This window comes from Gobio gobio (assembly GCF_949357685.1).
Source record: "Gobio gobio genome assembly, chromosome: 10".
NCBI classification, from domain to species: domain Eukaryota; kingdom Metazoa; phylum Chordata; class Actinopteri; order Cypriniformes; family Gobionidae; genus Gobio; species Gobio gobio.
Window position 1 is genome coordinate 30,012,981 of NC_137116.1, and position 25,381 is coordinate 30,038,361.

Consider the following 25,381-nt stretch of genomic DNA (forward strand, 5'->3'; position numbering starts at 1 on the left):
AGCTTTTACCCCGACAAAATCAACTTTGACCTTCCCCTTACTGGCACTCCTGACGTAGACCATTTCTTCTTCCATCACTGCACTGTCCAGGGATCCATCTGACATGACCGAGATGAACTTGCCATCTGATAATCTTTCCCTCATCTTTCTTCTCTCATCCTCTGCTATGTAGTGTATGAACTCTTTTGCCTGGTAGTCATTTGTGTATGTCTCTCCTATCTTCAAGCCTTTCTTCCTGTCCACCCTGAAATTAATTTTCGTGTAACACACCACTGTTAGCGCCTACAACATAGTACATTTCAGTGATATTGTTTTTTCAATATGTGTTTTCATCTGTGTCTATGGAAGCACTTTGAATCGTATTAAATGCACTGTTTCTGAAACATGTAAATAGTAGTGCTGTCAAACGATTAAAATATTTAATCGCGATTAATCGCATTAATGTCATAGTTAACTCACAATTAATCACAATTAATCGCACATTTTTATTTATTCTAAATGTCCCTTGATTTCTTTTTGTCCCATTATTTTTTCTTATTTTAATGCTCTTATCAACATAGAAAAGTGGATCGGCTTGCTTTGTTCAAATGTTTGTTTTATTGAAAACAACATTGGCATACTTTAGTGTTCGATTTCACACCAACATTCTCACTTGGAGCAAATAATCTCACACAATGTAACACTGCCCATCAATAAAAGGGTGAAACAAATACTTTGTTGCACAAACAGCCCCTTCAACAGCCCTTTCTAAGGGATCAAAACAGGGTGATACAAAATAAAATTACAAAGTGCACATGCAAGGTAAACTAGGACTCCGCCTATAGTGCAGTTAAACCAGGGGTCGCCAACTAGTGAACTCCGGTCCGAATCCGGACCGCGAGATGCGTCCATCCGGACCGCGAAGCCTTTTGACATAATGAAACAGTTAACGTTGCAATGCTCTCTGTTACTACGTTCAGACCCAGACGCGCGGTCAAGCATGCAGTGAAGAAGAGACTGATGGTGCGCTCACACCGGACGCGAATGACGCGACATGCACGCCGCTTAATCCGCGCCGCAGAATGTCTATTTGCGTCTTTGCATTGACTTAAATCACTCGCGCAAAACGCTTCATTCGCGTCTGGTGTGTAGGCTACGCACCATCAGAGCAGAAATCAGCGCTCAAGACAAGCACTTTTAGTTGAAGACCCCTGAGTTAAACCATGGCTTAATACGTTTCTCATTTCGGCGTCTCACGCTTGCCATCCACGTCTACTCTTTTAATGGCCCAAACGAGTGCGGGCAGCCGCAGCGTGCCTGATGTTTTGTTTCCGGTCTAGCTACATCCGGAGTGGTGTTGTAGTTTTTCTAACGTTACTAGTTGTTGCAACAGCATGTGAAAAAACTACAAAGTTTGTTAGACCAAAAAGAACGTTAATCTCGCGATAAAAAAATTGACGCCGTTAAAATAGGTTTGCGTTAACGCCGTTAATAACGCGTTTAACTGACAGCACTAGTAAATAGTAACGTTAATTCACTTACTCACACATCCATGCGAAGTCGGTGAAAGGCCTGCCCTTCTTTCCGATGGCGTGAGCATTTCGAAAAAGTAGCTGCATCTTCTCCAACTCAGACGTCTTCAATAAAGCGAGGCTTCTCCCAGCAAGGCTCTCTTCAATACGACCTGTCTTGGCAGTTTTAACCCTTAGGCTCTCCAGATGACTTCGGGAACTCTCATGGTCCTTTACTGCCTCTACTTTAAAATTATTAGATCCTACTACGAAATTGTTTGTTTTGTTTTTTTCTTTTGCGTACATGCGGCAATCCTGACAATACATGACGACATTGTTGTGATCAAACACTAGCCATTCACGACCCGTCAGCCATTTGGCATTAAATTTTCTTTTCTTAGTTTCTCTGTCGATACCCTCCTCATCCCCTGCCTCGTTCCTCTTCTCGCCCCCAGAAGTCTGTCCCAACCACCGCCGCATTTTGTTTAATATTAACCTAACGTTACTAGCCAACTCCGTTCGTCTTATTTCTTGTGTTTTCTGTCTATTCGTTTCCATGGTTTCTCGCGCTGGTTTAACTGCAAACTGCGCGCAGCCAATGGGCGTATGAAACGTCATCACGTAGCATTACGGCAGTGTTTTTTTTTGTTTTTTTTTATTGAAAATCAAACACAAGCTACGGCACAGTGTTCATGGGAAATGTAGGAGATAAATGACTGAGAACAGAGCGGAACAGAGCCTTATGTATCATGCATGTAATGCCTCATGCATCACCGGCCAAACTGGCTAGTAAGTTTTTATTAACACCCGCCAAAATGAATTTTAACCCGCATTTGGCGGGTTGGCGGGTGTTAATTTAGAACCCTGGTTATTATACCTGTATATTAGCAAGTGAACATTTTGTCCTCAAAGTTGATGTTTAAAGGCCTGTTCACACCGGGACGATTTTCGCACGCGTTTATCGCCGACGTTTAACGCCTCGGGACTAAACAATGGGCGCCAATGTGAGTGTTCACACCGACGCGCAAAACGGCAGGCGTAAAAGCGTCATTTTTAAAAAAACGCCTCGGGTTCGTTTTTTTATTTTGACGCGGCGCGTAAAAAACTGGCCGACCAATGAGATCGGCGCTTTTGTTCACGTGCCTGGAGCTGCTGAAGTGACAGTAAAACACGACTTGGTGGCGCTCAAGCACAAAACGCTCTTGCCGAGCACACATTGATACGACGAAGAAGTAGTAAGTAGACAAAGAAGAAGATGAACTGCTAATGCTGCTTGCCAGTTAGCAAAAAGTGTGTGAATGGTTTTGTCCATATACATAATATGTCTATGGTTTTGGCAAGCACGTAAATACTGTCTCTCTTCTCCTTCTGTGTGACAAGCGAGTGTCAGAGGCTTAAAGTGCCGCAGCACCATCTTGTGTACCGGGAGCGCATCTACTGAATGTGCCCGTTCACTCTGCGCAGCGCCAGTGAAAATCGCTTGGGTGTGAACACTCAAGACGCGCCGAAAAACGGCACGAAAAACGCTGGCGATAAGCGCGCGCGATATTCGTCCCGGTGTGTACAGGCCTTTAGAAGCAGGAAAAATGGGCAAGCGTAAAGGCCTGTACACACGGGGACGAATATCGCGCGCGCTTATCGCCAGCGTTTTTCGTGCCGTTTTTCGGCGCGTCTTGAGTGTTCACACCCAAGCGATTTTCACTGGCGCTGCGCCGAGTGAACGTGCACATTCAGTCGATGCGCTCCCGGTACACAAGGTGGTGCTGCGGCACTTTAAGCCTCTGACACTCGCTTGTCACACAGAAGGAGAAGAGAGACAGTATTTACGTGCTTGCCAAAACCATAGACATATTATGTATATGGACAAAACCATTCACACACTTTTTGCTAACTGGCAAGCAGCATTAGCAGTTCATCTTCTTCTTTGTCTACTTACTACTTCTTCTTCGTATCAATGTGTGCTCGGCAAGACCGTTTTGTGCTTGAGCGCCACCAAGTCGTGTTTTACTGTCACTTCAGCAGCTCCAGGCACGTGAACAAAAGCGCCGATCTCATTGGTCGGACAGTTTTTTACGCGCCGCGTTAAAATAAAAAAACGAACCCGAGGCGGTTTTTTTTAAATGACGCTTTTACGCCTGGCATTTTGCGCGTCGGTGTGAACACTCACATTGGCGCCCATTGTTTAGTCCCGAGGCGTTAAACGTCGGCGATAAACGCGTGCGAAAATCGTCCCGGTGTGAACAGGCCTTAAGGATTTCAGTGAGTTTGACAAGAGACAAATTGTGATGGCTAGACGACTGGGTCAGAGCATCTCCAAAACTGCAGCTCTTGTGGGGTGTCCCCTGTCTGCAGTGGTCAGTATCTATCAAAATTGGTCCAAGGAAGGCCCGTGTGGTCCGATCAAACAGACGAGCTACTGTAGCTCAAATTGCTCAAGAAGTTAATGCTGGTTCTGATAGAAAGGTGTCAGAATACACAGTGCATCGCAGTTTGTTGCGTATGGGGCTGCATAGCCGCAGATGTGGCCTCTTTCAGCAGGATAATGAGCCCTGCCACAAAGCAAAAATGGTTCAGGAATGGTTTGAGGAGCACAACAATGAGTTTGAGGTGTCGACTTGGCCTCCAAATTCCCCAGATCTCAATCCAATCGAGCATCTGTGGGATGTGCTGAACAAACAAGTCCGATCCATGGAGGCCCCACCTCGCAACTTACAGGACTTAAAGGATCTGCTGCTAACATCTGGGTGCCAGATACCGTAGCATACCATCAGGGGTCTAGTGGAGTCCATGCCTTGATTGGTCAGGGCTGTTTAGGCAGCAAAAGGGGGACCAAAGCAATATATATATGGGTCAAATGATAATGTTCTCACATTAGAATCAGTTATTTGGCTCAACACATTGTTGCTTTACAAATGAGTGGTGTTAATGCTGTGTAAATATGAAATTCATAAATATTCATATATTAACTTCATGTGTGCCCATAGCTCTGATATGCTGTGATGTTAGTGTTATGATTCCATATTATGTGCAGTCTCAGTTGCTTTTTGATTGTTCATTTCCAAAACATCTGGCTGTCCGAGTCACCGCTCCCCTTAATTAACTAAAACAAGACTGTACATATATCACAATGAAAGAGATTATTAGGGAGTTTTTAAAAGGGCGTTAAGAGCAAGTATCATTTATTAATTCAATTCATGCAGTACAAAGATAAATAAGGGCTGAAATGCAGTAGAAGTTTGTTTTAATAGTTTCAAACTGACTTGAATGTGTAACTGTGTTTGCAGGCAGACAGAAGAATAAAGTTCCTAACAAAGTTTAATTGCAGGCATATTAATAAATCTTGAACGGTGTGCAACACATAATGGGAGGAGCAGAAGACAAACTCTGACAAATTATACAGTCATGCTGACATGCACTTTAGTGAATTGAGGACTTTGGGACAAAAGGTCTCTTGAACAGGTCTAATGATGCTTCAAGTGTCTTCTGCTGAAAAGTGCTTACCGGCTGTTTTTATGGTGTCATTACTGTGCTCTTTGACTCCAGTTACAAGGTCATAGAATTTTCTGGTAGAAAGGCCTCAAATTATCTTTAGCTTTCCTCAATGGAGCAATTCCTCCTGAATAAAATAACAGGAAGCTTTACAAACATAGAAATAACATTTTCAAAGTCAAGAATCCCCCATCTGCAGTCACCCATTTAGCTGTGAGTCAACACCAACATGATGCATCAGAGGTGTTTCTTTGAAATCTTACGTAATAGGAAATGCTGGCTCACATAAATAAGCTTCAATAATCATGTCCAAAAGTCTGAAACCATGTTTCTATGAATTCAATAGATTATTTGCATTGCAAATTACTAAATTATATCATCCGCATAAAACAATGTTATGAACATGTTGAAAGACTTGGATAACATCACACTAATGGCTACATTAATATACATTTCACAATTTCTAAGAATGCGGTATGAGATGTTTTGCTGTAATGATGCGGGTGCTGAAGCTGTCACGGACAGTTTGTTCAAAACCTAATGATCCATGTATTCTGCCGTGATTTCAGAATGTCTTGTTTTTCAGTGGAAGAAAGAACATTTGAACTTTTGGCAAGGGAATTTACATGACCAGTGTTACATATTTACTTATACCCTAGATAACTCTTTAATATGTGTTATTTTTTGTAGTAGCAATTCTTTTTTATTTAATCTGGATTCAGACTTTTGGACCCCACTGACTGTGTATATTTGTATTTATTTTTTGTACATGTCTAAGATTATGGGTGGGGTGAATGCATTGCGTCACTATTCTGCAGTTGATTTACCTCTGAAGCTCCTACGCTTTTAAAAACAGGGTGACGTTTCATGTGAGTAATACCTCACCTGTCTTTACTGGCAGGACCTTTTGAAAAATAATCCTGTTTTAGCCAATCACCATGTAAGGTTGATTTATAACCTGGAGTTAAAATTTTATTAGCACGGATTATATATGTCCCCAGTTCCATTCACTCTTGTCTACAAGAAAAAGGATTCAGTTTTATGGATTATTAATAATTATGGTTCACCAGACAAAATCATCTGAGAGGTATGTCTCCATCTATCTATCTATCTATCTATCTATCTATCTATCTATCTATCTATCTATCTATCTATCTATCTATCTATCTATCTATCTATCTATCTATCTATCTATCTATCTATCTATCTATCTATCTATCTATCTATCTATCTATCTATCTATCTATCTATCTATCTATCTATCTATCTATCCATCCATCCATCCATCCATCCATCCATCCATCCATCCATCCATCCATCCATCCATCCATCCATCCATCCATCCATCCATCCATCCATCCATCCATCCATCTTTCATCTTTGTCTGTCTCTCTATCTATCAATCTGTATATCTTTGTCTATCGATCTGCCACTGTATATCTATCTATCTATCTATCTATCTATCTATCTATCTATCTATCTATCTATCTATCTATCTATCTATCTATCTATCTATCTATCTATCTATCTATCTATCTATCTATCTATCTATCTATCTATCTATCTATCTATCTATCTATCTATCTATCTATCTATCTATCTATCTATCTATCTATCTATCTATCTATCTATCATCTATCTATCGTCTGTCTGTCTCTATCTAACTCTGTCTCTATCTTCCATCTTTTTGTCTGTCTGTCTCTCTATCGATCTATCTCTCTGTCTATCATCTTTCCGTCTGTCTGTCTCATTGAACTGTATGGTTTTCAGATATTGTCTTTAATTACTTCCTCAACCTCTCTTTCGACATGCATATACTATAATGGACTACTATCTGGAAATAAAATTCTGTGATTGCATATTGTGTGACTGTTGTATGCTTGGATTTAAACAAGGATGCACTCCCTGAACTGCAGGGTTGATCCAAAAACAATTGATGGAGTGCTATGACATTGTAAAATGAATGCTGAGCCTAAATGATGATGATGATGATGATGGCGATGCGTAACTGTAAAGGGTTTATTCAACAGGTCCTTTGAGCTAGGTAACATTTCATTGTTATCTGTTTCTTCTAAAAAATTACCAAAGGTTTACACCCGTGCTTCCATTCATGATGAGCACATGTGGAAAAGGTGATGCAACTTGTATGCTTATTTTTTTCATTATGGGGTTCATTATGATTACAAAAAAACAGTTCACTGGTGTGATTCAGTTCACTGATCAACTGAGAATGACGAAGTGCATTACATTGAAGCGGTGGTGATAAGCACATGTCAAAATAAATAAAGATATTTGTATTGTGTGTAATGAGTGATAATCTCATAAATGTCATCAAGCATCAAATTACAGCCTCAAATGTGTTTATCTCAGATATTCACATTCTGTATCCATTCAGGAAAATGGTCAAGAAATCTCTTGTTGCTGGGCTGGTGGTCTTGCTTGTGGCTGCAGTGGGTTTTTTCATGGGTGTGTATTTGGGGATCGCAAATAGGAGACTCGCTGAATCCTCGGGCCATTTCTACTCAAAAGCAGCAGTGGCAGCAGATGCCGGGAAGTGCTCTGAGGTTGGGAGGTAAGAGTCCGAAGAGCCAAATGTTTCCTTGCATGTCGTTGAACGTACCTTACACACCCAGCTTTCTTTATGTTTGCAGGGACATCTTAAAGCGCAATGGTTCCGCAGTTGATGCTTCTATTGCGGCTCTGTTGTGTGTCGGGCTGTTCAACGCGCACAGCATGGGCATTGGAGGAGGGCTGTTCTTCACCATATACAGTGCAGCTACAGGTAAAACAATGATATTTATGCATTCAGCAGATACTTTCCTAGGGTTTGAACCCATGACCTCTGTGTTGCCTTCAACATAACACATTGAATTAAATGTAAAACATACTCCTCAAAACTGACATTGTTTTCTAGTAAACCTGACACTGAAGGACATTGCTTTAGGAGTTAAATATGACGCAGAGGTTATTTGCCATTCAGCAGATACTTGTCATGCAAAGTGACTTAGAGTACATTAATTGAAGTGACATGGCCAACCTGGGGTCAAGTGCCTAGAAAAAGGGCACAGAATTGACTCAGCATCATAGTGAACACAAATCTTGCGTCATTTTGACTTGGGTGTAAACATCAGCAAATGACGTGGATGACCACTACCTCATTAGGTGAAGCTAACAAGAGTAAACAACAATTGACGGTGACACACAAGCCTCTTGACAAACAACACTCAAAATGACAGTCTTGACAATGGAATAAATAAATTACATGTTTTTTTCCACAGGAAAGGTGGAGACAATTGATGCCAGAGAAACTGCTCCAATGAACGCTTCAGAGGACATGTTTGGCAATAACACCCATCTGTCACGGAAAGGTACATTACCATTAATATCACCATAATGTATCACCAAGTCCAACCTCCTTTCCATAGCTGCAAATATATGTTTCTGCTGGTGGGTGCCAACTCTCTCACTCTTATGTACTGATAATCAGTAGCAGTTCACTAAATAAAATAATTGAATAAATACCTGTTTACAATAAGCACTTAGAGTGAGGAGATTCACGAGTACACAGGACAAAGTTTGAGCGTGCGCACACAATATCTGAGTAAGAGCAGAGCCATGAAACCACTGTATTTTTGAGAATGTGTGTCAAATTTTGTCGGAGAGTGAAAGAAATGGACTCTTACAAAAAAAAGTATAATTCAAGTTAATTTCCTTAAGTATAATTAAGTAAAGTTCAAGCATATTTTTAAGTACTTTATGTAGTTAGTAAACTAATGTACTGGAAGTATACTTGTAAGTGTACTGTTTCATTACTACTTGGGACTAAATTTGCCCACTTTTTAGTGTATAAAAGTATACTTTTAAGTATACTGTAAGTGTAACAGAAGTAAACTTTGAGTACACAACTAGTTTACAAATACGTTTTTCTTTTGTACTGCAACTATACTACAAGTTAACTTATGGTATATGTTCTTTTTAATATCTTTTTTTTTTATTATTGAGTATTTTTGAATAATTTAACAGATAGGACAGAAAATGAGTGCCATTGCAGTTTTGGCCTTTGAACGATGATAACACTCTACTGTGTCTTGTTTGAATGGCAGGAGGGTTGTCCATCGCCATACCAGGAGAAATCCGTGGTTACGAGATGGCGCACAAAAGACATGGGAGACTGCCATGGAGGGTACTGTTTCAGCCCAGTATAGAATTGGCACGCAATGGTTTTCCAATTGGCAAGGCCTTGGCCAATGCCATTGCAAAAAACAAAGAATCAATTCTGAGTGACGTGATGTTGTGGTAAGGATTTATCTTTTGGACGCTATACAGAAACAGGGCAATTTGTGAGAAAATCCACTTATCATAAATTAAAATGGCACATTGATCTTCTCATTGTAAAGTAAAAATGTGCGATTGCATCATACATTACACGCCACACTTTAAACACTGCCTCTACTAGTAGTTTCAATGAAATCTTATTGATCTTGTCCTCTCTCTGTGTTTCAGTGAAGTATTTTGTGACTCAAACAAAAACCTCCTGAAGGAAAATGATATAATTCGATTTCTCAAACTTGCTGACACCTATGAGAAGATAGCGGAAGAAGGGCCGGATGTTTTTTACAATGGATCTATGGCTCAGAATATAGTGGATGATATCCAGGCGGCAGGTCACTTCATTCTTTCTTTGTTTTACCCTATTTATCATGCCTTAAAGGTCATCTGGCCTAATTTTAATTAAATATGCAAATCAATCTGTCACTACAGGAGGGATTATTACACTTGAGGACCTAATGGAATATAAGCCAGTGTTAAATGAGACCCCGTTGAAGTTAAATGTGGGAGAGTACACCATTTATATTCCTGATGCTCCATCCAGTGGACCTGTACTCGCTCTGATTCTTAACATAGTGGATGGTGAGTCTTTGTGCATGCCTAGATAGATAGATAGATAGATAGATAGATAGATAGATAGATGGATGGATGGATGGATGGATGGATGGATGGATGGATGGATGGATGGATGGATGGATGGATGGATGGATGGATGGATGGATGGATGGATGGATGGATGGATGGATGGATGGATGGATGGATGGATGGATGGATGGATGGATGGATGGATGGATGGATGGATGGATGGATGGATGGATGGATGGATGGATGGATGGATGGATGGATGGATGGATGGATGGATGGATGGATGGATGGATGGATGGATGGATGGATGGATGGATGGATGGATGGATGGATGGATGGATGGATGGATGGATGGATGGATGGATGGATAGATAGATAGATAGATAGATAGATAGATAGATAGATAGATAGATAGATAGATAGATAGATAGATAGATAGATAGATAGATAGATAGATAGATAGATAGATAGATAGATAGATAGATAGATAGATAGATAGATAGATAGATAGATAGATAGATAGATAGATAGATAGATAGATAGATAGATAGATAGATAGATAGATGGATAGATATCCCCATGAATGTCCTCAACCTCAAGCCATCCTTGTCTTATATATTTTCTTCTTTCGGACGAATACAATCAGTGTTATGGCAGTGAATGGGGGTTGAGATTTTGAAGCCCAAAAAGTGCATCCATCCATCCATCCATCATAAAAGTATTCCATATGGCTCCGGTAGGTTAATAATGGCCTTCTGAAGTGAAACGATGCATTTGTGTAAGAAAAATATTTAAATATCATATTTATATATCAAAAACAAAAAAACTAGCTTCCGACAGACGGTTGCACGCATCAATTTACGGAGAAAGAGTAACCCCTGACCTGATGCATGACGTATTGACGAACGCGGAAGCGCAGAGGATAGAGAAAAACTAAACACCTGTCATAAATTAGAAGTCTAAAACGAGAATTTTTAAAGAGAAATGTGGGAGGATTTCGATATAAGAGAGGCTTGAGTTAGTTGCCCATGCCTATTTGTTTGAACCACGAGAGGCGTCTAAGCTTAAGATACTACATCCAACGTCATACATTGTGTCAGAATTACTCGTAGGCTGTCTGTCAGAAGCTAGTTATTTTAAAGTTTTAAATATGGATATTTATCTTACAAAAACCCATCACTTTGCTTCAGAAGGCCTTTAATACCCCCTGGAGCTGTATGGATTACTTTTATGATGGATGGATGCACTTTTTTGGACTTCAAAATCAGGACCGCAATTCACTACAATTATAAAGCTTGGAAAAGCAATGACTCTGACTGTGTTCGTCTGAAAGAAGTCATATACACCTACACATATACACCTAGTCATATACACCTAGGAAAGCATTTTAAACTGATAGATGACCGATAACTATGAGAGGGCATGTTTGTTTTTTTTTAACCTGCTTATGTAATAATCCCCCATCACCGCAGATATTTACTAACTCACTCAGAGACGCTACCATCTTCAGAGTGCAGTCTACATTGAGTAATCCCAGGATTACGCAAAAGAGCTTCATTCATGAGGGCGAGCAGCATCATGTTATGCATTAAGAAAGAATGTACATGTAGCTCAAATTATTACAAAATAGACGTCAACGAGGCAAGCAGGTTAAGATCTTGTATCCCCCCGAAGGGGTTTATTTTGCAATAGCGATTAGATGACAGTACATTATACATTTTACATGACATATCACCAAACCAACGCTTTCCTGTATTTCAAACAGTAGATCATAGCAGCAGCAGCAAGGTCATGGATTCGTTCCTTAGGGATGCATGAACCGAAATGTATGGCTTCAGCGCAATGTTGTGCAGTTGCTTTGTATAAAAGTGTTTGCCAGATGTATAAATGTAAATTAAATATTCATTTAGAGTTTAAAATATTTTGCATATTTGACTTGCATATTATCTTTTTTTTTTAAAGTTCATCATACAATATACAAAACAAGCATTCAATAAGGCAAACTCAATAATGTTTCAGAAATATGAATACTGAGGTAATTTACAATGCAATCTATGAAAGAGATTCAAGATGCCAGTGCCAGTACTGTTTATATGAAACAAGAGAAATGAGTATGCGAGACATGTAAGTGCGACTTTCAGTTACCCGGAAGAATGGACTTATACACAGCATTGCCATTGACGATGGAGAATTGGAGAATATTAGAAAATATCTGGCTGCTGAATTTAAAGTATTCCAGAGAGTTGTGTAACTTTAATACAGGATTTGTTTTTAAGTTCCAAGCGTTGCTTTTCCATTGTTTTTCTATGCATCAACCTCTTTTACCTTAAACGCTACATTTTTAGAACGCTGTTATACACGAATGAAATAGTCAAACCATTTAGTGCATGTTTACATAGAAAAACAGTGGGAAAAAACAAAAAATGCATTCTAATTTTGTAAGACAAAGTAAATATTTGCGTGTATGGACACGTTAAAGGTGCTGTATGTAAAATTTTCACTCTACTAAAGCATAAAAATACCATAATATGTTTGCAGATATTTAGGAAACATGCTAAGTTCACATACGCATTTCTCAACAAAAACAAAAAAAAAACAATGCTATAGCCAGTTATTCTACTTGTGTGTTCCATGTCGGAATGTCTGTTTTTGTTTTGGTCTGTGCGATACTGCGACGCCGGTTTACCCAATAGTATTTCGACACCTCAGGTTGTCAGTTGGAGAAAAACAGTGTATTGCAGCCATGGAAGCCATGCAAACTGGGTCAGAGATCACAGATTCTACCCAACCTAACAAGCCTAGGCATCCATATAAAAACGAGAGCATATTAAAATATGCATTGACTTACAGTGTGTAAATCTCCTCGGCTTTAATTGTCAATTGCGCTTGCTCCTGTTGCGTGTCCTCAAGCTGGCAACCCAGTCTAAGGAGGAGGGGGTGGGGGAAACGACTCTCTCCAATAGTTTGAATTTGGAGAGCAGTACCCATTTCGACCACTAGCTGTCAATATTACATACTGCACCTTTAAATGAATCAACTCTCGTTTTCTAGGTTACAACTTCTCAAACAGCAGTGTGTCCACGGCAGAGAAGAAGACGTTGACATATCATCGCATCGTAGAGGCATTTCGTTTTGCTTATGCCAAGAGGAGTAAACTGGGAGACCCGCGCTACCTCAACATTACTGACGTGAGTTCAACTATTTGTAATATTTCGTTTTTTGTTTTTTTGCCTTGCGCAAGATTATGGGAATTAAAGCTACCTGATATCATGCAGTTTTAAACAGGATCCGTGAAGTGGTTTATAGAGTCCTTTATAATATTGTCTGAGGATATTTTCCCAAGGCCTCTAACTGTTTCCGATTTCATGCACCTGCGAGTTCAACGGCCTCTTGTAAATCTCTTTTCAATTATCTCCTTTCCCAGCTCCTCCATAACATGACCTCAGACTACTTTGCAGACAACATCAGGAGTAAAATCACAGATGACACCACTCACCCAGACAGCTACTACGAACCGGAGTACTTTGTACCCAATGACCACGGCACGGCTCACCTGTCAGTCATCGCAGAGGACGGGAGTGCAGTGGCGGCCACCAGCACCATCAACCTTTAGTAAGAGAAAAAGGGCACTAGACCTGTGTTTCTCACTTTGTTTAATTTTGAAAACACTGTTCCTCTAACAGTATTTATGGAGGCTCTCATATGTTAGTCTGAATCTCTGAGAAAGAAAGTTATTATTGTTTTTGGTGCCAAAAAACATGCTATATTTTTGTTCTCTTCATTTTTATCTGATTTTATCTTTCTTGTTTTCTCACAGTTTTGGCTCTAAGGTGATGTCACGCTCAACTGGGATTATCTTTAATGACGAGATGGATGATTTCAGCTCTCCTTACATTACCAATGGCTTTGGGGTTCCCCCTTCACCCAGCAACTTCATTCAGCCAGGTGTCTTGGGTTTTACAGCTTAAACTAAATGACAAATAATTCCCTTTTTTATTTCTATTGACACACTGGTAAACTTCAAATGATACATGTATTAACATACTACTTTTGTCTTTTGACAAGGTAAAAGACCACTTTCATCGATGTGCCCCACGATAATATTTGACAAACACAACAGAGTCAAAATGGTGGTTGGGGCCTCAGGTGGGACGAAAATCACTACAGCAACTGCTCTGGTAACCACAAACACCACATTTTTTTATCTGGTCACACCTGATCAACTCAATAAAGATTTCAAGACTTGAAATTAATGTGTCAGATAAAAAAAGATGTGTATAAAGTCAATATAATTAAAATGGGGGTTTATATTGAATAGGGCATGTTCATTATACCTTAAAAGTTTTGTAGTTTCTAATCCAAATCATTTAGATTTGACTCCTTAAAAAGGAGTCTGTAGTTGACTCCTTAAAAAGTATTTGATCAGCTATAAATGTATACATGTAACCACTTTCATCAATGTGAGTGGGCTGTGGACTACACCGTATAGATTAACAGTAGTAAGTAGCATATTGTAGTGTGTCGTGTCCCTTCCACTAATTCTTAATTTCGTGTAGGAAGTCGCTGCAATTTATTCATTTTGAAAGTGTCCCCATTACTTTCGTTCATGCTACACGTTGTCTAATGTTACTGGGCACACTAACAATGATGCTAAAGTCCGCAGTCGCTAACATGCCTCTTGAGGCCAGGGGAGTGAAGTTTACATGCACAGTTTTTACTGGCCTATGTCTGTTACGCTCACCCGCCTAAACCTCACTCTCATTTGGGTCACACCACCAAATGTAACCAGTCCTACTCAACCTGCTCCAAGCAGGATTCGACCCTGGGCCTTTGGCATGGGAGGGGTGCACACTATCGACCGCAGCCTTTAGCATCAGTCGCTAGTTGAGCCCAGGGGAGTGAGGTTTATACGCACAGCTCTTACTGGCCTATGTCCGTTACACTCACCCCCTAAACCTCACTCCCATCCGGGTCACGGCACCAAAATGTAACCAGTCCTACTTGACACACTACAAGCAGGATTCGAACCTGGGTCTCAGGCATGGGACGTGCTAACGACCGCAGCCTCTAGCATCAGTCTCTAGTTGAGGCCAGGGGAGTGAGGTTTACACGCACAGCTCTTACTGGCCCTAGTCCTTTATACTCACCCCCTAAACCTCACTCCCATCCGGGTCATGGCACTAAATGTAAGCAGGATTCAAACCACGCCTCCGGCATGAGAGGTGGGCGCACAAACAAGCGCTGCATCCCAATTCGCATCCTATCCGTACTAACCCATACACATCACAACATGTAAATAGGAAAATGTTGGCGTTATTGTGTCACTCATTGAGCAGTAGGCTAGCTGGAGCAGTTTACCTCCAGTCTTTGTGCTAAGCTAGGCTAGCGGTGGGTTATGGCACGCACGGAGATGAGAATGGTATGTATGGACTTATATAACTCTGGGGGATACGGTGAATAAGCTAAAGTCCCAAAAAGTCAGCGTGTTCCTTTAAAGACCCACGAATGGCAGATCAACGTACAACTACATTTCTCTCCAATATGGTAGGAAATTAAATTGAATGTGGAGGATTTGAACTGTGATGATGATTGACAGGGCAATTTAAAGGGTGACAGGATGCACATAACTAAGCAACAGAGTCCGTTATAGATGACGAAGTAGTGTGTCCCAAAGCTTGCATACTCTTCTGCTACACACTCAAAAGTATCTACTTTTTCTTCACAAAAAGAGTACATACTTTTAGGTCGTAGTATAAGTAGGCAAATTGGGATGCAGAAAAGGACACTAGTAAGCCTCTTGAGACCAGGGGAGTGAGGTTTACATGCACAGCTCTTACTGGCCTATACGTCCGTGACATCTATCCAAACGTGCCTTTTCACCTCTCCTTCTTCACTTCTACCAGGTGATCCTGAACTCGCTGTTCTTTAACTACGATCTGAAGAAAGCGGTTACAGAGCCCAGAGTCCACAACCAACTCAACCCCAATATGACAGTAGTGGAACAGGACTTTGAACAGGTGGGTTCCTGCACTTGACAACTAAACTTTCTCAATTTAAGCTATGATAAAACAGTTCATTAACCCTGTAAGGCCTGTGTGACATGATGCTACAGAGTATTCTTGATGGCTTGGCTCAGAAGAATCATGTAACAGAGCTGCTGAGGACGCCAGGAGCAGTAGTGCAGGCCGTTGTGCGACAAGGGGACAAACTCTACGCTGAATCTGACCCCAGGAAAGGTGGCTATCCTGCAGGATACTGAACGCTACTCCCTCTCGTCCTTCTCACATTTTTTGGACCTTCAGTCATTGGTGGCTCAATGAAGAACCAGGAAAAACTAATATACACATTCAATAGCAATACACCTCTCAGTCCCACAATTAACAATTGCACCACAATGCACAAGGTTGCACAAAGACTCCCTGTATTTATTAACTTTTTCTTATCGGTATCAATAGTGCCTAACTTTCATATTGAACAGTCTATGGTTTTATCAAGCTTATTTATTCCTTTTGTGTGTAGAGAAGAGTATTGATTATCAGTATGTGGGGGTCCTTTGGTACCTGATTCCATTGTACAGGTTTTTTTGTTGTGTAATGGAGGTCCTTGGGTTAATGGACATGGGGTTCATATTGAGAGTGCTCCAAAATGAGGATGTGCGACTCTTGTTCAAGTCAGGGAAATAAGTATAAAATTAACATATTAATACAATATTACAGGTATTTAATGTCCATCATGAGATGCTTCCCAGCTAACAGGGAATGTTCTTATAACTTTGGCTAACGTTCTGGCAAGGTTCTCCAGTAATGTTAATATAATGTTTGTTCAAAGTTATCTGGTCTTTAATAATGTTCTCAATACGTTAGCACAAAACATTATCGATACTTTGAGCATAGAACTTTTTTTCTGAAACGTTTTAGTTGGACTTTCGTCTAACATTTTTTAATGTTACTACTTAATTCAGAATGTCCAGAAAACTTTCAAAATGAACGTTTCCATAATGTTTGCAAAATGGAACGTTTGTTTAACATTCATAACCAAGAAAAAACGCTGGACGTTTTGAACGTTCAAAGAACATTCAGAAATACAGGGAATGTTAGCAAAACGTTCTTAGAGCGTATTTTTGTTAGCTAAGTTTTAAAGAGATCCCCCCAAAATGAATATCCAAACCTGCAGACTTTCATTCTTCTGTGGAACACAAAAGATGTGCTTTTTGCTCATCTCCGAGCAGTAACAATAAATGAAGACTGGAGATTTCAAGCTTCAAAAAGGGTGTCCAGTATGACTTGTATTTATATAATTTAATTTGTTATTGTGTTCAACAGAAGAAAAAAGTCATATAAGTTTGGAAAACCATTTTTTGGGTGAATTATATATTTTTCATGATAGACACACACTGGATAACAAGACAATGTTAAAAATGTGTGAGGAAACTCTATTACTATCTATAAGCTGAATGTTTCATTAAAGCAGCAACCACATATTCATTTTTAAATAGTGAACTGGAATGATAATGTTCTTATGTTGAAGAGAAGCTGTTATTGACATCAGAGCCATTCAGAAGTCAAATCTTGGGAGAACGGCATGCAAGGCATCAGATTACCTCACTATGATACCCTCTGTATACAGCCATCCTTTCCCGAGATGACTTGTATAATGTGAAATGCTGAACGACAATAACAACTGTTTTTCTGTTAATATGTAAATTACTTGTGGACGTGAAACAGACCTGAGCTTTAAGGCAGAAAAAAACAGTTCACTTCAGGTTTTTCAGGTAACATTGTGTAACTGTAATTTAAAAACATTTGAATCAGGCCATAAAAAAGTTCTTAAGAGAACATCTAATATTAAACGTGTATAGAGAGATTCATCAGAATAACCATCAGAAGTTATTATCTAGCCTGATGTTAGTCTGATTCTATGTTAAATTACATTAAGAGCTAGCACTAGACTGTTGAATGTTGTCATATTTTTCACCAAATCATATAACTGCAATAGCCTATCATGCTGTATAATGTATATCACATTCAAGCTATTTCATGAAGCTATAGATGTTAATGTTTATCACGAAATGACACTGTGGTGGAAATGTTCATTCTGACAAATAAAATACATTTGTGTATATATTTTTTAAACACCCACTGTCCTCTGGCTGTTGCTATGCTGTTAATTAAACGGTTTTGGACCGATAGATGTTTGCCGGCGCATTCATAAGTGTTCGTATAAATATTTTAACAGCTAATTACTAAACAATGCAAGCTGTATTTTAAGGAAACAGTGCCATTTGAACCATCTCTGAGTCAAAAACATGTTTTGAAAAATGAAAGGCATGGTAAATTATCACATGCCCAGTCAGCAGCCACACACAGGAATATAAAGTATTTATTATAAAGGTAGAAGAGCGAACTTCTTTGAAAGTATAATAAAAATCAAGTAAACAATATTTAACCTGCTGAACTAATGACAATCTGGTGTCTAAAGGCCTTAGTGGTGTATAATTTCTGCACCACCAAACAGAATTGCAATTTATGTCATCCAAAATTAGGTACTTAGAAAGTAGTAGAAAAGCAGCCCTACAAATATTTGGAGATGGGGACTGTTTTCATAGAGGTTTAACTCATTGGGCTCTCAAGTCTCACGCATTGGGCGTGAGACACACGCATTTCAGCCCGTTCACACGCTTACACACCACACCTTGTATTTCTCACACAGAGAAATTTTCGCACTCAGAGAAGCTGTCAATCAACTAAAACTTATTTAAGAAACGAACACTTGAAATGAAATCATCGTGATAAAAACTGCCTAAAATGACAGAAACCATCTTTAGGAAACAATTATTTGAAGGGTAATTTGATTTTTTAGTTTATCTCGCGTCCATTAGAATTCACGGAGGGGTGGGGATTATGACCTATACTGGGATCATATTCTATATGATTCTAGTCAGAATATGAGTCTGATACTGCTCCATTGGGCTGTGATTATTGGGCGTGCTTCAACCGAACCAGGAAAGACCTCAGTTGGAGTAAGTAAGTGATGTATGTTGAGAAACGCATAGTTGTCCACAGAACTCAACTGCACGCACGCTGGAAGAAGTAGAAGAAGAAGATGAGTGTAAACGATCTTTGCCGGTGTTGTAAAAATAATTTAAGGATACACAGAGTACTTACCAACACGATCATAATTTTTGAGAGAAATAGTAAAGGTGAATGCATATACGAACAAGTTCTCCGTTTTGTAAACAAATTCAGCCCAAGCACTCTTATTGGTGACGTGGATGGTTATGTTACTGTTGATCATCTGTCCATCATCGTATAAAGCCCGCCCTGAAAATCGAATTGGTCCGAACAGCTCTGGTTCGAGCATAGTTGCTCCACAACGGATCAAGTCCAGACCATAGACTGTAAAAAAATATGGACGTAGTGTCCGTGACGTCACCCATAGGATTCTGATCAGTTTTGAAGCGCAAAGTATGGACAAGATGGCAGTTGCCATCTTGGCAGCGCGTTATCGCGCGTCACTCCCAGATAACAGAAAATGGGCAAAAAGGCTAACAGACAGCAGATAAATGGCTATCCACCTGTCACTCGAAGTGGCCACGCCCTTAATTATGCAGAACTTTAATGCTTTATATAATGTAAACGAATTAGTTATAAAAAAATTCACCCCCTCACAGTTGTCATGAAGGGCAAAATTAGCCGTATAGACCAAAACCCCAATTTGTACCAGGCTGCAAACATGTTTGTTTCTGCTGTAAAGTTGGCCTTTTTAACATGGGGCTCAATGAGATTCTGCTCCCTTCTGGAGCATGTCCCTAGCGGCCAGTCGATGAATTGCAGTATATGTCACTTCCGTATTGGTTTCAAGAGAAACTGCGGGAGGTTGCCCCTTGGTCCAGACTGAACTTCCCGACCTCAAATGTTGTGGGCGGGGCTAAATTCGGCTGGCATCCAGGCTAGGAAGTATGACCATATTAGCCTGGTTCTGTCAACACTGCATTGGCTCCCTATTAAACATTGCATACATTTTTAAATCTTGCTAATTACTTACAAAGCACTAAATGGTTTAGCTCCCCAGTACTTGAGTGAGCTCTTTACGCATTATACGTCCTTCATGTCTATTACAATCTTCAAAACTCTGGCACGTTGATAATACCTAGAATATCAAAATCAACTGCAGGTGGTCAATCCTTTTCCTATGTAGCACCTAAACTCTAGAACAGTTTTTCTAGCATTGTTCGGGAAGCAGACACACTCTGTCAGTTTAAATCTAGACTAAAAACGCATCTCTTTAACCTGCCATACACATAGAATATTATCAATTTCTATTATTCAATATCAGTTAAATTATTGTTAGGCTGCATTAACTAGGTCAGCCGGAACCGGGAACACTTCCCATAACACCTGATGTACTTGTTACCAGTGTTATCAGTGTAAAAAATTGCGTTGCTCCCTTAAAAAGTAACTAATTGTGTTTACTTTTATTTACTATTGTGTCTTTTTCTCATCTAGGCTGGGTTTGTTTTTTTGTTTTTGTTTTTTTATAACAAAAAAAGTTATATTTTTGTGCAAATGGAAAGACCCTTTTACACCAAAATTGAAATGATAAGCCTCAGGCCAAGGTAAAAATGCACATTGACGCGATAATGGAAGAATAGGACACAGGGGAAAAAAGTTTAACACTTACAGTCCTTCACCAATAGAAACAAAAAAATCTAAAGTCATTTTTGCTCATGGCTGCTCATTTGACTGATTTCATTCATTTTGAGGAATAGCCTACTGAGAAAAAATATATATTTTTTTTTTTGCAAGTGAGATTAGTAAAAGCTCACATTTAGGCCATGTCCACACGAAGCCAGAACTTCCCCTATCCGATCTTTTTTTTTTCTCATTTCAAGAAATATCTGCGTACACACGAGAGCATGAAAATGGCTCAAAACGATGTAGTATACATGCCAGGCCAGTATGTGGCACTGTAATTCTGCCACAGAAATACACTAAAAACGGAGAAGAAGAGTTTTGGCTAGAAGGGGTACAGCAACAGTCGGAGGTGAGGTAAAATTTCACAATAAAATAACAATAAATAAATTTGCTACTTACCAGATGTGTTTTATTAATGCATACACCTACCCCAACCCTAAACATACCCTTACAATAATGCAAATACAGTAATTAAACAACGCAGTATTGATGTGCGCATGCCCAGTGCCCGTAGTTGTATCTCCTCTAGTCTTCCCCGCGCAGGACGTGGTGTGATGACATCACCGTTTCACAAAATATACGGATTGGCTGTATACACGAAACCGCAAGGGTGTCGTTTTCAGATTTATCCACTTAAGGACCCGGTTTCAAAAAATAGCGGTTTCAGTCTCCCAAAACGCCGGATCTGTGTGGACGAAACGCCAATACAATAAAAAATGTATACGTATACAGTGATACGCGTCTCCGTGTGGACGGGCCCTTAGTCTAGAACTACAATAACCCTCATGTTTACACACAACACCTCTGAAATGACTCTCGATTTCTCTCAACATGGGAACGAGAGAGCTGTCAGTCAAATAAATGGGAAAAAAGTATTTTTTATGAAAATGTAACTCAGATATTTTGTTGTAAATTTTAAACGTAATGCATTACTTTACTAGTTACTTGAAAAAGTAATCTGATTAAGTAACTCGAGTTACTTGTAATGCGTTACCCCCAACACTGCTCGTTACATCATAAGAAGAATGACATATACGCTAATATTAGTCTCTGTGTTTATCCCGAGGTTTACAGTGGTCTGCCGGATCCAGGCCATATCCAGATCAGATGGTAGACCTGCAACATGACCACAATGCAGCCCTGAGGTGTCAGCAGAGACCCCCTGTGAAGGCCTCCTTCACTTTACTTTCTCTATGTCCAGATGAAAACGTTATCGTAATTATCGGAAACCACTTAAAACGCTGTATTATGCAATGCAGACAAGTAATTTAGCAGTCATTTTGTAAAGAAAAACACATATGTACTCAAACGCACTTGCTAAACATGTAATGCTTACAGGCATGCCATCACCGTTCTCACGCGGTTTTTTTTTTTAGTTTACACAAAGATGATAATGGTATCGTTTCAAAACCTGTCTCGGGGTTTGCGGCCTCTAGCCGACGGGCGCTGTTGCCGTGCGGATGAGCGGCAGGAACGAATTGATAGTTTTCTATTTTGGTTGAAAATGGTGTTGTGTAAGTGGCCCCAAAGTAAATAACTAATGATTATAACGGAACTGAATCAATCAATAACTTACTTTAGCTGGACAATACCTTTTTTTCTAGAGCTAATGTACAGCCAAAACAATCTCTCTTCCATTCATTTCCTATTATCACTGTGATCTGTTTCTTCCTATTTATCGCTGCTTTAAAATAATCTATATTGTGAAAAGAGCTATATAAATGAAGGTGACTTGACTTGACTAAAGCCCACCCTCCTGGTGACGTGTTGCTTACAAGGTAGTTTGTGACGTCAGAAACACCAACGATTTCAAACTGCTCTTTTGAGACTCACTGGAGTTTAAAGGAGAAAATACTCAGCAATGGTGTTGACTTGTGAATTTGCACATGGTTTGTCTAAAAGCACCACATATAAACAACATTAAACACAGTATTTCTGTTTTACTGTATTTTTGATCAAATAAATCCAGCCTTTCAAAACATGAAAAAATCATACCGACCAACTTTAGAACAGTAGCATAGCCAACTGTATAAAAGTGTATAACTACTTCTTTGACATGTTTTTATATTGTAGCCTAAGCATTACTCCATAATGCCGTAGCAGCCTGTAAAACATGCAAGTGAAGTGCCTCAGGCATTGTCTGTGTGTGATTTGCATAAATTTCCATGTTGACTTCCCTCAGCAGGGAAAAGACAGAATAAAAAATATTCAAGGAAGCATTCTTTTCCACAACAGCCCTGAAGCTGCTCACTGACAGGAGCGTGGTCACCAGCGAATGCTCATAACTCACTGTGGAGTGGCTTTGTTAAGATTCTGAAGCACTCATGAATGTTCCGTCAAAGAGTTTTCAAGAGCACATTCATACTTAGAATGAACTGAAAACTAAGGGAATCCACTGATTGACACACAAAAGGCGACATCCAAAAGCGCACAAGTGTCTGACAGTTGTATTGTCCCACAGCTGGCGGTTGCTGAGGATGGCTGTAAGTTTGGCCTGAGGAGAGATGATTCAGTATTGTACTGTCAGACAGGAAACCCTCTGGCTTATATGCTCTCTCAGCTCCAGGATGGAAAGCATAAAGGAATGAGAGTGAGAAAGATTTGGGTACCAGCAGGCAGAATCCAGACTAAAGCTCCCCCGTGGACTTCAAATGGAAGTGACTGGGCTTTAGGTTTGCACAGACGGCAGGCTCTAAAGGTTTGCTGACTGGCACTCAAGTTATGCTAGCTGCTTATGCCAAGCAATTACATACACAACAACGTTTAATCTTGCGCTCTAGAGCTCATAATGTTCTGTTTATCTTTCCGATCATGATGCCAAAGCTAATGCAATCACTCACATTGTTCATAGCCTCCGATGGGATCTCGCTGTGCATTTTCATGAGTCAGACACGTCCTGTTTTCAGAGCTTTGGACGTTAATTATAAAGAAATGCAGGGCGTCTTGCTGTGGAGGCATCATTGGTGAGCAGCTGAGCTAAACATTCCCTTTGACCATCCATCTGCACACTTCAGCGCTATTGAGAGTTGCCAAGAACCTGTGACAGGCGGTCAGCAATCCACACAATCAATAACGTGAATGTAAGACTTTTTGAAGAGTCCGTTTAGTCCTGTTGAACACCATTACAAATACTTTGACACTATCTAATTGGAAATCAAATTTTAAACTAATTCAGATATGAGGTTTTCAAGCAACAACCAAGTAAAAAATAATCAAAAATATGTTTATATTATAGTCAGGAAAATCCGGCCCCCAAAAATTAGGAAATGTGTTTCAGCTAATATTAGATGATAATTAAGAATAGAATATCATACAATACACCGATCAGGTATAACATTTTATGACTACCTTCTTAATATTGTGTTGGTCCCACTTTCGCTGCCAAAACAGCCCTGACCCAGTCGAGGCATGGATTACACTAGACCTCTGAATGTGTGCTGTGGTATCTGGCACCAACATGTTAGCAGCGGATCCTTTAAGTCCTGTAAGTTGCGAAGTGGGGCCTCCATGGATCGGACTTGTTTGTTCAGCACATCCCACAGATGCTCGATTGGATTGAGATCTGGGGAATTTGGAGGCCAAGTCAACACCTCAAACTTGTTGTGCTCTTCAAATTCCTGAACATTTTTTGCTTTGTGGCAGGGCTCATTATCCTGCTGAAAGAGGCAAAGCCACCAGGGAATACCGTTTCCATGAAAGGTGTATATTGTCTGCAACAATGCTTAAGTAGGTGGTACGTGTCAAAGTAAGATCCACATGGATGGCAGGACCCAAGGTTTCCCAGCAGAACATTGCCCAAACATCACACTGCCTCTGCCGGCTTGCCTTCTTCCCATAGTGCATCCTGGTGCCATGTGTTCCCCAGGTAAGCGACGCACACGCACCCGGCCATCCATGTAATGTAAAAGAAAACGTGATCCATCAAACCAGACCACCTTCTTCCATTGCTCCGTGATCCAGATATGATGCTCACATGCACTGTTGGCACTTTCGGCGATGGACAGGGGTCAGCATGGGCACCCTGACTGGTCTGTGGCTATGCAGCCCCATACGCAACAAACTGCTGTATTCTGATGCCTTTATATCAGAACCAGCATTCACTCCTTGAGCAATTTGAGTAGCTCCGTCTGTTTGATTGGACAACACGGGCCAGCCTTCGCTGCCCACATGCATCAATGAGCCTTGGCCGCCCATGGCCCTGTCGCCGGTTCACCACTGTTCCTTCCTTGGACCACTTTTGATAGACACTGACCACTGCAGACCGGGAACACCCCACAAGAGCTGCAGTTTTGGAGATGCTCTGACCCAGTCGTCTAGTCATCACAATTTGTCCCTTGTCAAACTCGCTCAAATCCTTACGCTTGCCCATTCCTACTTCTAACACATCAACTTTGAGGACAAAATGTTCACTTGCTGCCTAATATATCCCACCCACTAACAGGAGCCGTGATGAAGAGATAATCAGTGTTATTCACTTCACCTGTAACTTCAAATTTAAATTACTCAGAGATCAGTTTTGAAATAATTAGCAATGACATGAATAATGAAAAACAATTCACATTTTTCAGCAAATGAGTTTATGTAAAACATCTGTTGTAGTTGGTACAAATGTTGCTTCATGTCTATTTGTTTAACTTTCATTAACAAAATGAAAAGAAATAACTTTTATCAATCTATAAATATGAAAGAAAGATATTGAACCTGAAAATAACAAACTTGCGAAATGTTTGCCAGTGTTTTAAGCTTGGGCTAGCAAGATTTTTTATGCTTACCAAGGGTGCATTTATTTGATCA

General features: G+C 40.0%; 1 protein-coding gene across 1 annotated transcript; it reads left to right on the top strand.

The window, feature by feature from the left end:
* Positions 1 to 6,037: 6,037 nt before the first annotated feature.
* ggt1a (gamma-glutamyltransferase 1a) lies at positions 6,038 to 16,152 on the top strand (the record flags this gene model as incomplete). The annotated part of the gene is made up of 14 exons (XM_079826409.1): positions 6,038 to 6,066; positions 7,010 to 7,111; positions 7,375 to 7,551; positions 7,631 to 7,761; positions 8,258 to 8,347; positions 9,083 to 9,275; positions 9,483 to 9,643; positions 9,741 to 9,890; positions 12,945 to 13,081; positions 13,318 to 13,505; positions 13,711 to 13,838; positions 13,959 to 14,071; positions 15,797 to 15,910; positions 16,006 to 16,152. The coding sequence occupies 14 exons, from the start codon at positions 6,038 to 6,040 to the stop codon at positions 16,150 to 16,152; spliced, it is 1,860 nt and encodes a 619-aa protein (XP_079682535.1).
* Positions 16,153 to 25,381: the final 9,229 nt, after the last annotated feature.